A 17,483-nucleotide genomic window follows, 5' to 3' on the forward strand; every position below is an offset into this window, starting at 1 on the left:
TATACAAAGTGAAGTATATAGTATATAAGAAGTAAAGTATGCAGTCTATACAAAATGCAGTATACAGTATATAATAAGTGAAATATACAGTATATACTAAGTGAAATATATGGTATATACTAATTAAAATAAACATATATACTAAGTGAAATATGAAGTATAGTAAGTATAGTGTGTAGTATATACTAACTGCAGTATGAAGTATATACATAATGCAGTATGCAGTATATACTTACTGCAGTGTGCAGTATATACTTAATAAAGTATGCTGTATATACTTAATGAAGTATGCAGTATATACTAAGTGCATTATGCAGTATACACTAGCACTGTTGCCTCACAGCACAGTGTGTAGTATATACTAAGTGTAGTGTGTAGTATATACTAACTGCAGTATGAAGTATATACATAATGCAGTATGCAGTATATACTTACTGCAGTGTGCAGTATATACTTAATAAAGTATGCTGTATATACTTAATGAAGTATGCAGTATATACTAAGTGCATTATGCAGTATACTGTCCACTAAGTGCAGTATACAGTATATACTAAGTGAAATGTGCAGTATATACTAAGTGCAGTATACAATATATACTAAATGAAATATGCAGTATATACTAAGTGCAGTATACAATATATACTAAATGAAATATGCAGTATATACTAAGTGCAGTATACAATATATACTAAATGAAATATGCAGTATATACTAAGTGAAATATGCACTGTATACTAGGTGAAATATGCAGTATATACTAAATGAAATGTGCAGTATATACTAAGTGGAATATGCAGTATATACTAAATGAAATGTGCAGTATATACTAAGTGGAATATGCAGTATATACTAAATGAAATATGCAGTATATACTAAGTGAAATATGCAGTATATACTAAATGAAATGTGCAGTATATACTAAGTGGAATATGCAGTATATACTAAATGAAATATGCAGTATATACTAAGTGGAATATGCAGTATATACTAAATGAAATGTGCAGTATATACTAAGTGGAATATGCAGTATATACTAAATGAAATACGCAGTATATACTAAGTGAAATATGCAGTATATAATAAGGGCAGTATACAATATATACTAAATGAAATATGCAGTGTATACTAGGTGAAATATGCAGTATATACTAAGTGAAGTATACAATATATACTAAATGAAATAAACAGTATGTACTAAGTGAAATATACAGTATGTACCATGTGGAATATACAGTACATACTAGGTGCAGTATACAGTATATACTAAGTGCAGTAATGTAGTATATACCTAGTAAAATATGCAGTATATACTAACTGCAGTATACAGTAGGTATTTTTAACTCAGCCATGGTCAAGGATCTCAATGATGAGAGAAACCTCAGAGAAGTGTTCAAGTTCAACTACCTGTTCCTGAGCTGACGGATTAGAACCCAACTCTAAACCAGCTTTAAAGACGAGAGTTGAACACGGTGAGGCTTTGTGTCTTAAAAATCCTTTTAAAAAAAATTCTGAGTACATTCGAACCATCAGCGGCACAGGTAAAGTTCAGAGCCCATTACAGGACTACAGCTGATGAGGAACAGGGTCAGTAAAACTGCTTTTGTCATCCAGCCCAGCTCAGCGTAACTATAGGACTTTTTGGTAATGATGGGATGTGAACAGAGCGGGTGCCTGGCCGTCGTCCTCTGTGCGAGAATCAGGTACGGAGGATAAAGCATGATGGGGATTAAAGGCAGCATGAATGGAGAGCAGGAATGCTGGGAAAAACCCTGAATGAGAGCAAGATGAAATAATAATAAGCTTTTAACCCAGATTACACGGCTAGGTTTAAAAATCAGAGTCACTTTGAGGCCTCGGACAAAAAGAGAGGAAAAGAGCCCAGCGTAATACTTTCATCTTTTTTTTTTTTTTTTTTTAAACCTGAACCCGCTCTAAAATGGGAAGCAACTGCTGGTTAACCATGTACAGGGATTTAGAAAGTATTCACACCCCTTGAATCCCTGCACATTTTATTGTTACCCCTTGCTCAAGGGCCCAATAGTGGCTGCATGCCAGAGCCGTGATTCAAACCCTCAATCCTACAACTGATAGCCCAAAATTCTACTCATTAGGCTACCACTGGCCCCAACTAATTGCTGTGAAGGTAGATATGTATGTGTATACTTGGGGGGCATGGTGGCTCAATGGGTAGCACTGTTGCCTCACAGCAAGAAGGTCCTGGGTTCGATTCCCAGGTAAAATAGCCATAAAGCGGTATTTTGGACATAAAAAAACATGATGTTAAAATCCTTATAAATATGTGTATATATTTACATTTTTATGCCACAAGTGTCCCAAGGCAAATTTACACCCAGTGGATAATAAATTATTCTATTCTATTTTATACTACTCTATTAATATACACCTGAGCACCTATAAAACCCCTTTAAAACATTTTAGACACATATTACAGATGTAAAAATTTAGACGCTTTATTAAATACTTGTATGCATGTAATACTGCCTTCACCATGTTGATTCCTAGGGATGGTCTTTGCCAGATAATGTGAAGTGCTAAGACTAAGTCTGTCCATCACGTTCTTCCATCTCTACACAGGACTTCTACAGTTCCTCTTTTACAGTACTTTTAAAACCTTGGCCTCTTTTTTTACCGCCCTGACCCAGGTATTTCCCAGATGACTAATCTGTCCAGATGACCAACTCTAGTTAAGTCCAAGGTGCCAAGGTTCTTCTATTTCAAAATTATTGAGGTCATGTGGTCCTGGGAACACATAAAGCCTTAGATATTGTATTATGTCCTTGGTCTGATCTGTGCCTTGTCATAATACGACCGAGGAGATCCACAGACTGTACCTTGGGCCTGTTCATATACACTCAGCCATAACATTAAAACCACCACCTTGTTTCTACACTCACTGTCCATTTTATCAGCTCCACTTACCATATAGAAGCACTTTGTAGTTCTACAATTACTGACTGTAGTCCATCTGTTTCTCTGCATGCTTTGTTAGCCCCCTTTCACCCTGTTCTTTAATGATCAGGACCCCCACAGGACCACCACAGAGCAGGTATTATTTGGGTGGTGGATCATTCTCAGCACTGCAGTGACACTGACATGGTGGTGGTGTGTTAGTGTGTGTTGTGCTGGTATGAGTGGATCAGACACAGCAGTGCTGCTGAAGTTTTTAAACACCTCACTGTCCCTGCTGGACTGAGAATAGTCCACCAACCAAAAACCTCCAGCCAACAGCGCCCTGTGGGCAGCGTCCTGTGACCACTGATGAAGGTCTAGAAGATGAGCGACTCAAACAGCAGCAATAGATGAGCGATCGTCTCTGACTTTACATCTACAAGGTGGACCAACTAGGTAGGAGTGTCTAATAGAGTGGACAGTGGACACGGTATTTAAAAACTCCAGCAGCGCTGCTGTGTCTGATCCACTCATACCAGCACAACACACACTAACACACCACCACCATGTCAGTGTCACTGCGGTGCTAAGAATGATCCACCACCTAAATAATACCTGCTCTGTGGTGGTCCTGACCATTGAAGAACAGGGTGAAAGGGGGCTAACAAAGCATGCAGAGAAAAAGATGGACTACAGTCAGTAATTGTAGAACTACAAAGTGCTTCTATATGGTGAGTGGAGCTAATAAAATGGACAGTGTTTGTAGAAACAAGGAGAAGCCAAATTCATGAAGGTTTTGCTTTGACAAAGACATGTGTGCTCCAGTTATTCAGTAACAGAAATCCCCAGACTGTTATGACATCCATCTTCTGTACTAGCGTCTGTAACATCTGTATCTACAGCTGACATCGACCGTACGTCCAGCTTCACAAACACGTAACCGACTTCCATACAGAGACAGAAGCATAAACCCCCAGACAATGTTTTTATCTATAAAATCTGTTTCATGTCTGGAATCCGCCATCAGAAAAATCACAGGGCCCTTCGCCAGCTGTACCAGAGAACAGAGTTATTCTGACATGCCGAATGTCGTGCGCTTTTATCGAATCATCTACACGACGATCTGCGTGTACGGCATGTACGGCGTGTACGTCTGCCTCCTCGGGAAACCGAGCACAAGTAATCAGGAGCAGATTCGGCCTGTAATTTGTTGCATCTTTTGGATGATTTCGGTTGGAGCCCGGCGTCGCGTGAGCGGACGAGCAGGACGCATCGATACGATAACTGATCCTCATCGTCGGTTCATCTGCGATACGATCTGCCTCTACGGAGAGGACAAGGACCTGCGCTGGTATTCATGACTTAAAGTAACTGCCCATCTTTTTCTCATTTACCTCCCTGCGTTCTTTTCTTCTTCTATCAGCTGCAAGCGATCGGGTTGCAAAATCATCACCATATTCAAACCATCTTCTCTGTGGCCTCTGTTAACCGCCAGACAAAAAAAGACCCACTTACTACATGTAACGAAGCAGCGTCCGGGCTACATTTTTATGTAAATAACCCGTTCGGTGGGATATTCCGATCATTTATGCGCACACTGAACTGCACGGGAGAAAAAAATCTTCAGCATAAATCAAACGGTCGCTGACAGGACAAACGATCGTTTCAGAGAGCGGCCGAATAACGTCAGGTCAGTGCAATGCAAGAACCAACCAGTAACTAATCATCACAGTCTTCATTGTATATGTATGAGAGAGAGAGAGAGAGAGAGAGAGAGAGAGAGAGAACCGACTGAGCTGCCTTGCTGCCTACCTGATCAGCTGCCTCAGTAGAGAGGATTATAATAAGACATCAAACTCATAAGGCAGAATATTTAGACGCTCTACCTCAGTTGTAGCTTACTAAGCTAACACAGTTAGCCTCAGGCCATTCAAACCGATGGACTGAGGCGGCACAACCCGCTAGGACGCCAGCTACGTCTCCCTCCGTGTACCAAAAACAGTTAAACTGTCCCTGACGAGCCTGAATTTACAAATAAACGACACTTGTGCACCTTTATAGAGAGTAAACATCCAAAGTGTTTGACCGACTCAAACAGCAGCAATAGATGAGCAATCATCTCTGACTTGACCTGACATCTACAAGGTGGACCAACTACGGAGGAGAGGACAGTGAGTGGACACGGTATTTAAAAACTGCAGCAGCGCTGCTGTTTTTGATCCACTCTTACCAGCACAACACACACTAACACACCACCACCATGTCAGTGTCACTGCAGTGCTGAGAATCATCCACCACCTAAATAATACCTGCTCTGTGGTGGTCCTGTGGGGGCTAAAAAAGTATGTAGAGAAACAGACTACATTCTGCAATTGCTTAGACAACAAGCCGCTTTGGATAAAATCGTCTACTAAATGCTGTAAACGTAACAGTAAATGCATCATGGAAGACGTGTGTTATAGTCACACTGAGGTTGAGTCTGGTAAACAAAATGAATAATTCTCTTTCAGATCACACACAAACACGTCTGCTCATCATTTAGCTCCGTAATGACAATTAAACACAGAGTTCATTTCAATTTCTCCTGGTAAAATAAATAAAGCAATTATGAAAATTAAGGGAACATGTCACGTGCTTTACGGCAACCTGATGCTCCTCTCGGTGTGTGGAATGATAAATGATCTGTGTTGGCCTTCACAGCAAATTAATGCACTAATTTCATCAACAGCTTTATCCTGGTCAGGGTCAGGGCAGGTCTAGTGCCACTGGGAACAATGGGTGCGAGGCAGGATCAACCTAGACAGGGTGCCAATCCACCCCCCCTTTAAACACAGCCAATCGTGTCTGTGTAGACGCCCAGCCGGCCGATAGCACAGCTGAGATTCAAACCTAGTCTCAATAATAGACTGCTGCACCACCCGAGTGTCTTTGCCAATTTACTGTACTAACAACTACTACGTTTATACACAGATCTGAGCGTACCGAGCACAACCGAAACATCTGCATTTAGTCCAATAAAAGCTTTAAATATAACAAGATAAGTACAATGTCGTTGATTAGCACCTACACAACTACAGTACATACTTTCCTTATATTGAGTAGTCCTTTTCCCTACAGCGCTCCATACACCTTTCTTTCTTAGCTGTGCTGCTGCCACTTCTTATTTTCTTTTGTTCATTTGTTGAAGGTTAGTCATGGTATAACTACAGCGGTACCTTGAAACTCAACGTCACTTGGTTTCAAGGTATTTTTTCCCATAAGGATGTTTGGGGAAACCTGTTAATGTGTTCCATTGTCCCATGGAACTGCATATATATTTTAGGCTCATGTAAAATAATGGGGTTGTTTTTACCCTTAACACTGAAAATAACACAAATATACACCGATCAGCCATAACATTAAAACCAGCTCCTTGTCCATTTTATCAGCTCCACTTACCATATAAGAGCACTTTGTAGTTCTACAATTACTGACTGTAGTCCATCTGTTTCTCTGCATACTTTGTTAGCCCCCTTTCATGCTGTTGTTTAATGGTCAGGACCACCACAGGACCACCACAGAGCAGGTATTATTTAGGTGTTGGATCATTCTGAGCACTGCAGTGACACTGACATGGTGGTGGTGTGTTAGTGTGTTTTAGCAGCGCTGATGGAGTTTTTAAACACCTCACTGTCACTGCTGGACTGAGAATAGTCCACCAACCAAAATTATGAAGGTCTAGATGATGACCAACTCGAACAGCAGCAACAGATGAGCGATCGTCTCTGACTTTACATCTACAAGGTGGACCAACTAGGTAGGAGTGTCTAATAGAGTGGACAGTGAGTGGACACAGTATTTAAAAACTCCAGCAGCGCTGCTGTGTCTGATCCACTCATACCAGCACAACACACACTAACACACCACCACCATGTCAGTGTCACTGCAGTGCTGAGAATGATCCACCACCTAAATAATACCTGCTCTGTGGTGGTCCTGTGGGAGTCCTGACCATTGAAGAACAAGGTGAAAGGGGGTTAAAAAAGTATGTAGAGAAACAGATGGAGTACAGTCAGTAATTGTAGAACTACAAAGTGCTTCTATATGCTAAGTGGAGCTGATAAAATGGACAGTGAGTGTAGAAACAAGGAGGTGGTTTTAATGTTATGGCTGATCGGTGTATTTTAAAAACACTAAAATACAATAAACCTGCACTTTAGCTTTAATCGTGGAGATGTTTGATCTTGGAATATCGTATTCCCTTTAGTACATTCACATGAGAAGTGACAAAACCGCTTTTGTGCTGCTGTGCCGTTATTTCCTATGGAGCTTAACGTGACTTATTGTAGTAAAACAGCGAGTGAGGAATGTGATTAGTGGAGGAACTTATGAGCAGTAATAATGAAGAGAAGTTTAGTGCTCCTGTCTCCTTCTTTTACTACATTAAACCACGTTAAGCTTTATTTTCAACCAGAAGCGTTTTAGACTCTGGGAGAAGCTGATTCTGATTCTCACAATTTCTCAGAAGCTGGAGCTGTAACACAAGTTTAAAAGTGAAACAGGGAGGAAAATCCAGATAAACACAGATACATGTGGAGCGGTAACACTGGATCTGACGCTTATTCCACACTAATGCAGATTCGTCTCATATTCGTACTTTGACAAAGCAACAGTCGCACACACGTCGAGTTTAAAGGAACAAATTTCGCGATGAAGGGCGTCAAGGTTCAAAGATTTTGAGTTTAGAGAACGTCGAGTTACGAGGTACCGCTGAACGAAAATTCTTCAGTATTAAATTCCGATAATCGCTGTGAAACCCACAAATACCAATAACGATAAGTAAACAGTTCATTCATCAAAGCGCTGACATACGCAGCGAGCACGGATCCAGCGTCTCTTTCCGCAGCATTGTATCCGCGCGGTGGCTTTGTCGATTCATTAATGCATAAACCATCCGAAATAAAACAAACATGGGGGCATTAATCAGATCGGGCGGACGTCTGCGGGGACGGAGAGCGCCGGCACTCGCTCGGGCAGCACTAAAAGCTCGGGAGGAAGCAGCCATTGATTTACGAAGGCCATTTTGAAGTACGCTCAGTTAATGCCCCGCGATACAATGCTGCTGCACCTCTTCCATAAATTTAAAACTCATTACATTAATGGAGTCCATTTTGGTGACCGGCAGCTAAGAGGGGTCCGAACGCTCCGAGCTGCGCCCGACGCGGAAGAGAAGTGGTTCTATTCTCTCCTCTGTACAGGAAGAAGGAAAAATATAGAGTGCTTCGTCTTTATATGTCAGAAGGGTTTCTGTTAGGCTGTAATGAGTTTGTTTGATCAGGTTTAGAGCCGCTCTGGTTGGAGGTTTTTTCGACGTTTTCAGCAGAACTGAGGAGCTGAGTGGGTCCGAGTGGGAGCTGCTGAACGGGGGAATATCTGAAGCATCGATTATGTGCCTGTCGGTTCTCCTCCTCACCCAGAACTCCGTCTAAACGGTGAGCACAAGCACATTAGCCAGAGTCTTTATACACACTCATACCACTGAGCCGGTGATTTAACTGTAGGTAAAATGTTAAAATATAGTAAACACTGATATATATGGAATGAAAAACTATATATGTTGAATGAAAAACGATATATATGGAATAAAAACTGATATATATGGAATGAAAAGTGATATATATGGAATGAAAAGTGATATATATGGAATGAAAAGTGATATATATGGAATGAAAATCGATATATATGAAATAAAAAACTATAAATATTGAATGAAACCCAATATACATGGAATGAACACTGATATATATGGAATGAAAAACAATATATATGGAATGAACACTGATATATATGGAATGAAAAACAATATATATGGAATGAACACTGATATATATGGAATGAAAAACAATATATATGGAATGAAAAACAATATAAATAGAATGAAAAATTATGAATATAGAATGAAAAATGATGTATATGGAATGAAAAACAATATATATAGAATGAAAAACGATGTATATTGAATAAAACTGATATATATGGAATGAAAAACAATATACAGGGAATGAAAACTGATATATATGTAATGAAAACCAATATATATGGAATGAAAATCGATATACATGGAATGAAAACCAATATATATGGAATGAAAATCGATATACATGGAATGAAAACCAATATATATGGAATACAAAAAAAATCAACATGGAATGAAAAGCGATATATATGGAATGAACACTGATATATATGGAATAAAAAAACTGATATATATGGAATAAACACCGATATATATGGAATGAAATTTTGGTATGCAGCAATCATCAACATGTATCTAATGAATTGTTTGAGTTAGTGCATTAACATATAAATGTACAAGCAGGTGTTAAGGTACTGGACTATTAATCATAAGGTTGCCAGTTCAAACCCCACCATCACCATCAAGTTGCCACTGTTGGACCCCTGACTAAGGCTCTTAACCCTTAATTGCTTGTAATGTATTTAATGTAATTAATGGGTAAAAGTGTCTGCTAAATGCCTCAACAGTTGGGACAGTGGTAGCTTAGTGGTTAAGGTACTGGATTAGTAATAATAAGATTGTCAGTTCAAGCCCCACCATTGCCATCAAGTTGCCACTGTTGGACCCCTGAGCAACTCTCAATTGCTTGTAATGTATTCACTTGCCTCAACAGTTGGGACAGTGGTAGCTTAGTGGTTAAGATACTGGACTAGTAATCATAAGGTTGCTGGTTCAAGCCCCACCATCAAGTTGCCACTGTTGAACCTCACAGCAAGGTGCTTAACCCTCAATTGCTTGTAATGTATTCACTTGCCTCAACAGCTGGGACAGTGGGAGCCTAGTGGGTAGAGCTTTGGGCTATCAATCATAAGGTTGTCGGTTTAACCAAGGCTCTACTTTGCAGCCACTGTTGGGCCCTTGAGCAAGGCCCTTAACCCTGTCTGCTCCAGGGGCGCCGTACAACGGCTGGTCATTCTTGAAGAATTTGAAGTCATTCTTCATCAAATGTAGACGTACCCAACAATTACAGAACATCTACTTATTTTAATAAGCATCACGACCGTCTCTCACCAAGCAACCTGGTTATTTTATACCGTTTCTAACCAAAACACACATTCTCAGTGAAAACCTGCCCCCGTTATTCACACAGGACACACACAGGACACACACAGGACACACACACACACAGGACACACACACACAGGACACACACACAGGACACACACAGGACACACACACAGGACACACACACACCTTTGTAGACTGAAGGAGAAAGAAACCAGAGAGGGAGGTGGAGAACAAGTCTGCCCCCTTGTGAGGGACACCCTTCCTGCCTCTCTCTCTTCAAACACACTCTCTCATATTGTATGGATTCGCTCCGGGGCAAAAGCTGTCAAACCGACACCGGGAACAACACAAAACACCAGGCGAGAAAGCAAACGCCTGAAGAAAACACATCTATACACACACACACACACACACACACACACAAAAACCCAACAGTTTCTTTTCTTTAACCCTTTAAACTCCCTGCATGACTGAATTTTTCCATCAAAAAATGCATGAACACATCACAGTGGCTTCTAATTAAACAGGAAATAATAATAATAAAATAAAATAAGTAACAGGTTGTACAGAATCGCCTGAGAGTCGAGATATCTTAAAAGTAATCTGATGTGTTTCAAAATAATAAACAATGTAAGCAAAACTGTGAATTTCAGTAATTACAAGTAGGTGAGTTTATGTTCTTCAGCGATTTATACCTCAGAAGCAAGTCGTACTCAGGATTTATTCATTTATTCTGCAAAAATTTAAAGTTCACACACACATAAAGCTGTTCAGGTTAGTGGCTCATATTTCTCACACCTTCCACCGACCCGTTTATCAAGAGGTGTAAACAAAATGTATAACAGAAAAAACACAAAAATAACTAAATAAATAAATCAATTTATAAATAAATTAACTAATATAAAATAAATAAATAATGAATAAATAAAAACTTAAACAAAAAACAATTAACATAAATAATTAATATAAAATAAATAGTAAATAAATAAAAAATAATTAAAAAAATAAAAACGTAAACATAAATAAATTAATATAAAATAAATAAATAATAAATAAATAAAAACTTAAATTAACATATATAAATTAATATAAAATAAATAAATAAAAACGTAGACATAAATAAATTATTATAAAATACATTATAAAAAAATAAATAATAAATAAATAAATACATTAATAAAAACTTAAATTACAATAAAGACATTAATATAAAATAAATAAATAATAAATAAATAAAAACTTAAATGAACATAAATAAATAGAAATATAACAAATAAATAAATGACCAGACAGGGCACATAATTACCTAAATCATTAAAATAAGATTTGATTAAATAATAATTAGATTAAAATATTAATAAGATCCAGAATAGAGCCAGAGAGAAGATGTAAAGTTAGCAGTTAAAGGCAGAAATAACAGACGTTTACAATAATGTTCATGGGTAAAATTAAATGTTTTAATTTTAAATTGATTCTCATTTATTTTTACCTGAGAACCTTATTGTAAACATGTCTGTCATTTCTGCCTTTAATTGTTGGAGCAGCATGTTTGTTTACATCTCCTCTCTAGCTATATTCTGGTTCATATTATTATTTAATTTAATTATTATTTTAATAAATCAAATCTTATTTTAATGATCTGGTAATTATGTGCCAGTTTATTAATTAATTAATTTTATTTTTTTTAGTGTGAAGTGATAATTTTGCTATTTCTAGCCAGGATGTTGAATGTAAATTGAAAATGTTTAAAATAGATTTTATACATTTAAAAGTATTAAAAATAAAGTAAAATAAGAATCTGTTTAATCTGTTTAATGTTGCTTAGTGGCAGTACAGCTATGAATCTAAAGTATCATGAGGAGGAGAGGAAATATTGAGCTGTTTGCATTACCAGAGTTCTATTCAAAATGGTCTTCAGATTCCTAAAATTATTAAAAGCAGTTTGTATGTAGCTTTTGCTGTAATCAAACCAAAGCAACAACAGAAACAGAAAAAAGGGAGATGAAAAGTACACAACAGTTTGACTAGAACCAGAGTGATTCTGCTCAGAGAAAGAAGCTCCTCGTCCAGTATCAGTACCTGACCTCTTTTTTGACAGAATGGGCACAAATTCCACCCCTACACACACAGGTTCACATTTCAAAACTTGTGCAAAGTCTTCCAAAAAAAGTGCAAACTGCTTTAGATACAACAGTGGTAAAAGGGGATTAACACTATATGGATGTCATACATGTCATACATGTCAGGTGATCAGATACTTTTGCTTTCTTTCTGTGTTTCTGTGACACGCACCAGAACACCAAGTACAATTCCTTATATTTAAACTTATTTAGCAATAAATCTAATAAATAAATCTGATTCTGTCTCTGAACCAGCCACACGAACTGATGCACCACCACGTCACTGAATCTATTATTATTATTATTAATATTATTATTATTATCATTATCATTATTATTAATTACTATTATTATTATTAATAATTATACTATTAATATTATTGTTGTTATTTTTATTATCATTATTATTATTATTTTATTATTGCAAAATTGGAGATTTGACTTCATTGTGTGTGTGTGTGTGTGTCTGTGTGTGTGTGTGTGTGTGTGTGTGCATCAGATACAATTTCAACCTGTGACAGTTCTCACACTGCAACACAAACAACCTGTCAGAACACCCGGACAGTCAGACATGTCCAACCGTTCATGTCAGAAATCGATCCAGTTACCCAACAGCTCAGTCATTTAGACAATGAACTGATCTTCACTTCTTCCTCACAGCGAACATGAAACGACGTCTGAACATTAAACTGAACACTGTGTGTGTATTAAATTATTAGATTAGATTTAGAACACTTGATTTATTATAATATTTTATTACAATCATTTTCTGTTTCATTTTCTGTGTCTGTCAGTCAGTCAGTCAGTCAGTGTGTCTGTCTATCCATCTGTCTGTCTGTCTGTCTGTCTGTCTGTCTGTCTGTCCGTCCGTCCGTCCATCTATCTATCAGTCAAGTCAAGTCAATCTGTCTGTCTGGGGGCAGGTGTAGCCTAGTGGTTAAGGTACTGGGCTAGTTATTAAAAGGTCACTGGTTCAAGCCCCACCACTGCCAGGTTGCCACTGTTGGGCCCTTGAGCAAGGCCCTTAACTGTCACAGTACTGTAGGTCACTTTGGATAAATGTGTCTGCTAAATGCTGAAAATGTAAATGTTTGTCTGTCCATCCATCCGTCTATCTATCCATCTGCCTGTCCGTCCATCTGTCTGTCTGTCTGTCTGTCTGTCTGTCTGTCTGTCTGTCTGTCTGTCTGTCTGTCTGTCTGTCTGTCTGTCTGTCTGTCTGTCTGTCTGTCTGTCTATCTGTCTGTCTGTCTGTCTGTCTGTCTGTCTATTTATCAATATGTCTATCTATCTATCTATCTATCTATCTATCTATCTATCTATCTATCTATCTATCTATCTATCTATGTGTCTGTCTATCTGTCTGTCTATCTATCTATCTGTCTGTCTGTCTGTCTGTCCATCTGTGTGTGTATGTCTGTCTGTCTCTCTCTCTCTCTCTCTCTCTCGTTGTCTGTCAGTCTGTCTGTCTACCTATCTATTTGTCTGTCTGAATTATATTTCATGTCTTTTCACTAGACTAGTTGTTCTTTGTGTAACTTTTCTTGTGTACTCAGTGTTCACTACTACACACAGTTTAAATAATCAGTCAATCATCATTTATGTAAACGAGGAAACATGAATCTTCTGTGTGAGATCTGCAGAGATTAAATGAAAGGTTGTTCAAAACACACGGACGTCAGACAGCTGCATCCTGACGGCGTCTATTTTCCCTCTAAACATTTTTCTAGCAATTAATTAAGATTTTTCAGTATAGGAAGAAGAAAAGTCAAGCCCGTCACATCGTCTTTTATCAGGACTTATTTAGAAAGTCAAAGTGTCCAGAGATATGAGCTGCATTAGGAAGACACGTCTGATGTGTAAACAGGAAATACATCACAGATTTAAACACAACTGACAAGCAAACACACTGCACTTTAACTCCGGATTTAAAACACTGAGCTCCGAGCTCACCTCTCTGGAGTTTGCATGTTCTCCACGTGTCTGTGTGGGTTTCCTCCCACAGTCCAAAGATTTAAAGTCAGGTTAATTAGAGCTCCAAGAAGTTACCCTAAGTGTGTGTGTGTGTCCTGTTATGGACTAATGACCTGTCTAGGATGTTTCTTGCCTTTTGCCCAGTGAATCAGATCCACTGCAACCCTGACCAGGATACAGCGGTGGTAAAACCGACAGTGAATAAATGAATAAATGATTTTAAATGTAAAAAAGCTTATTGAAGCTTATTCTTTACAACATAAGATTAACACGAAATAAATCTGTATGTTATCATAAGCAGAGCTGCAGTAAACGCAGTGAAATCCGTAGGTTAGTGAGCAGAGAGCCGGCTGATGATGATCTCCGCCTGTACGAATGTGAGGTCAGCCAAAGGACTCGGACAGGTTCCTCACCGGAGACTGATGAGAGGAGGCCATTGATAAGGTCACGGCTGAAATCAGGCAGATTTTTAACATTTGTGAGATGCCGGCTGCTAGATAAATCGCCAGTTGTCGTTTCTTGTGCCAGAGAAAAACAGACACACTGGGAAGAGGCTAGGACTAAGAGTATGGATGCACTAATGCACCTAATTATTATGAAGCTCGGTCTCTGCTTTACTGAGTCCATGTTTCAGACTGGACTGTTTTACTCAGTCACTCAAACCCACCATCGTTAATGTAGCTTCCTTCATTTATTGATTGGTTGGTAGGTTGGTTGGTCAATTGCTTGATTGACTGACTGATTGATTAGTTGGTTGGTTGACTGACTAATTGGTTGGTGGTTGGTTGACTGACTAACTAATTGGTTGTATGGTCGACTGACTAATTGGTTGGTGGTTGGTTGACTGACTAATTGGTTGGTGGTTAACTGACTGACTGACTGACTGGATGGTTGATTGATTGGTTGATTAATTGATTGAAACCAACCAACCATTGACTGACTGACATTAACTGGTTGGTTAATTGATTGACTGACTGATTGGTTGGTTTATTAATGTGTTAATTAATTTGTTGATTAATTGGTTGATTATTTGGTTAGTCGGTTGCTTGATTGTTGATTGGTTGTTCAATTTATTGGTTAATTGACTGACTGACTGATGACTGTTGTTTGGTTTGTTAATTTACTGACATTGATTAATTGGTTGATTAAATGATTAATTGGTTGGTTGACTGACTGACTAGTTGATTGCTTGGTTAACTGATTGAATGACTGACTGACTGATTGTTGTTTGGTTGTTTGGTTGTTGATTGATTGATAGATTGGTTTGAACAATCCGTCAATTGATTTGTTGGTTGATTGATTAATTGGTTAATTAACTGACTGGTTGATTGACTGACTGATTAACTGATTATTGATTGGTAGGTTGGTTGGTAGGTTGGTTGATTGAATGACTGACTAATTACTTTATTGATCCTCAAAGAGAAATTGTGTTGTGCATTGTGTTACAGCAGCAATTCACAAAAATCACAGGCACACAAAAACACGCCAATGTAGTGCAAGGAAATAAAATTGAAAATTAAATGTAATGCAATTAAAATAAGAATTATAAGAATATAAAAACTTATAACATAAAACTAAAGGACTAAGCCTAAAAGGTGCAATTTATAGACATTATGTGTGCTGTGCAACAACTGTAATAACTGTTTGGTTTTTTTACCATATAATATAATACCATATAATAAGTGTATTTGAATAAATAGAATTATTTAGATGTGTGTTTTATAAATGCAATAATCATTTTATTATAATATTTTTAAAATTGCACTATTTGCGAAGTCACATGAGCAGCCTGCAGTTATTATTGTTTAATTATCTTTTTGAATTACAAACCATCCAGGGTCATGAACAATGGCTCTTCAAAACCACACAAACAAACATCACTCTGACAATACAGGAGAAAAGAAACTTGGATTTTTATTTTTAGATAATTGCATTCTGAAGGACATCTAGAGCTCAGCTGGAATCAGTTCAGTCCTGCTCATGATATCAGTGAAATATTAAGGAAACTAAATACTGATGAGCGTGTAAGTGTCCTGTCTTTATATAACACACTGAGGATTCATTTACAGTCCAGGCTGGAAGATTACATGAATATCTGAGCTTAAAGATTCTTCAATAAGCCTGCAAAGTACACACCAAGAGCACAAAGTTGAAGGTTAAATACATTATATAAATAATATAATATAATAAATATAAAGCCTCTTCTAAATAAAAATAAATACATTAATTAATTAATAAATTAAATGGTTGTAAAAGGGAATCTTGGAATCTAAAATGAATTTATGACAGTATTATTAATATATATAAATTCAAATTGTGCACTTGTAAATTATGCAAGCCTACTACTGCTAGCATCTAGGGTTCAAACCCCCAGCAGAGCTAATAGCCAGTCGGGCGTCTACATACAAACAAGGCAACTACAATTCCTGAAAGCTGGGAGATGACTGAGGCCCCGTGATGGATCGGCATCCTGTCAAGGGTGTGTTTACGCATTGTACCGAGTGATTACAGGGAAGCCAGACCTGGTGACTCTTACTGAGACATAAAACACAACATTTTGATAGAAATGCACAGAACAAGCCACTACCAACCAACTTATTCAAACTGTAAACTGTACAGAAAGGTTAGCAGTGAAGGGTAAACGATAAAAACATGAACTTACTGAGAAATAAAATAAAACTAGGGATGTCCCGATCACGTTTTTTTGTTCCCAATCCCGATCCCGATCTTCAATTTTGATCCCGATCCGATACCGAGTCTCAAACCGATACTTGTATTTTCTAGATATTGTCTAGATAAGAACTAGATAATACTGTTCACACAGTGCACACTTCAAGTACATTACAGTTATTCAAATTAATCCAATGTATATGTTGACATGAACAATAGCTCAGTACAACTGAATAGCTCTGCAGTGCTGTAAGAAAAAAATTGCCTGCCGTGTTGTAACTGTAACAAACTTTTCTGTGGTTGTATTGTGACAATGGTTTGATGGACGTTTCTACGTGAAGTGAGTGTGTTTTGACCCTTTGGGGCTTCCATAGTGCATGGAATAGCATGCTTGGCTAACGCGATGACTAGTTGTCTGCTATTCGTACCGTAACAGAAGAAGTTAACAAAGTGTTTTGCTCCCGACAATTTGTAAATATACCGTGTATTCATTTCTATATTAAGCAAGTGCATCACTACCACGCTCGGTTACATAACCAAGCCAATCAGAGTGCTTGATACTGAGATGTCGTTCAGTCTTGTAACACGTAAACTCGTAAAACCTGTATGTTATGGTCCTGAAGTTTTCATACTCGGATTAAAAATTATTGTTTTGTAAACCGGAGTGATCCTCGACTCACACACCATATAAACAGTAAAATTCTACAGTAATGAACGCAGCTCTGCTCCCACCGCCTCGTGAAACG

At 37.9% G+C, this 17,483-nt stretch overlaps 1 protein-coding gene across 2 annotated transcripts in view; it reads right to left on the reverse strand.

The window, feature by feature from the left end:
- The window catches only part of fbxl17 (F-box and leucine-rich repeat protein 17), a 376,795-nt gene that overhangs the window by 41,724 nt on the left and 317,588 nt on the right, over positions 1-17,483 (reverse strand). The window contains exon 9 of one of the 2 annotated variants that reach the window (XM_062998261.1): positions 15,964-16,188. The exons of the other annotated variant lie outside the window; for it this stretch is intronic. Within the exon in view, the coding sequence (XP_062854331.1) occupies positions 16,169-16,188 (20 nt within the window). The 3' untranslated portion in view covers positions 15,964-16,168. Of the gene's footprint in view, positions 1-15,963; positions 16,189-17,483 lie in introns of those variants that run through there. 2 annotated transcript variants of the gene reach the window in all.

This window comes from Trichomycterus rosablanca, chromosome 7 (genome assembly GCF_030014385.1).
Source record: "Trichomycterus rosablanca isolate fTriRos1 chromosome 7, fTriRos1.hap1, whole genome shotgun sequence".
In the NCBI taxonomy this organism is placed as follows: domain Eukaryota; kingdom Metazoa; phylum Chordata; class Actinopteri; order Siluriformes; family Trichomycteridae; genus Trichomycterus; species Trichomycterus rosablanca.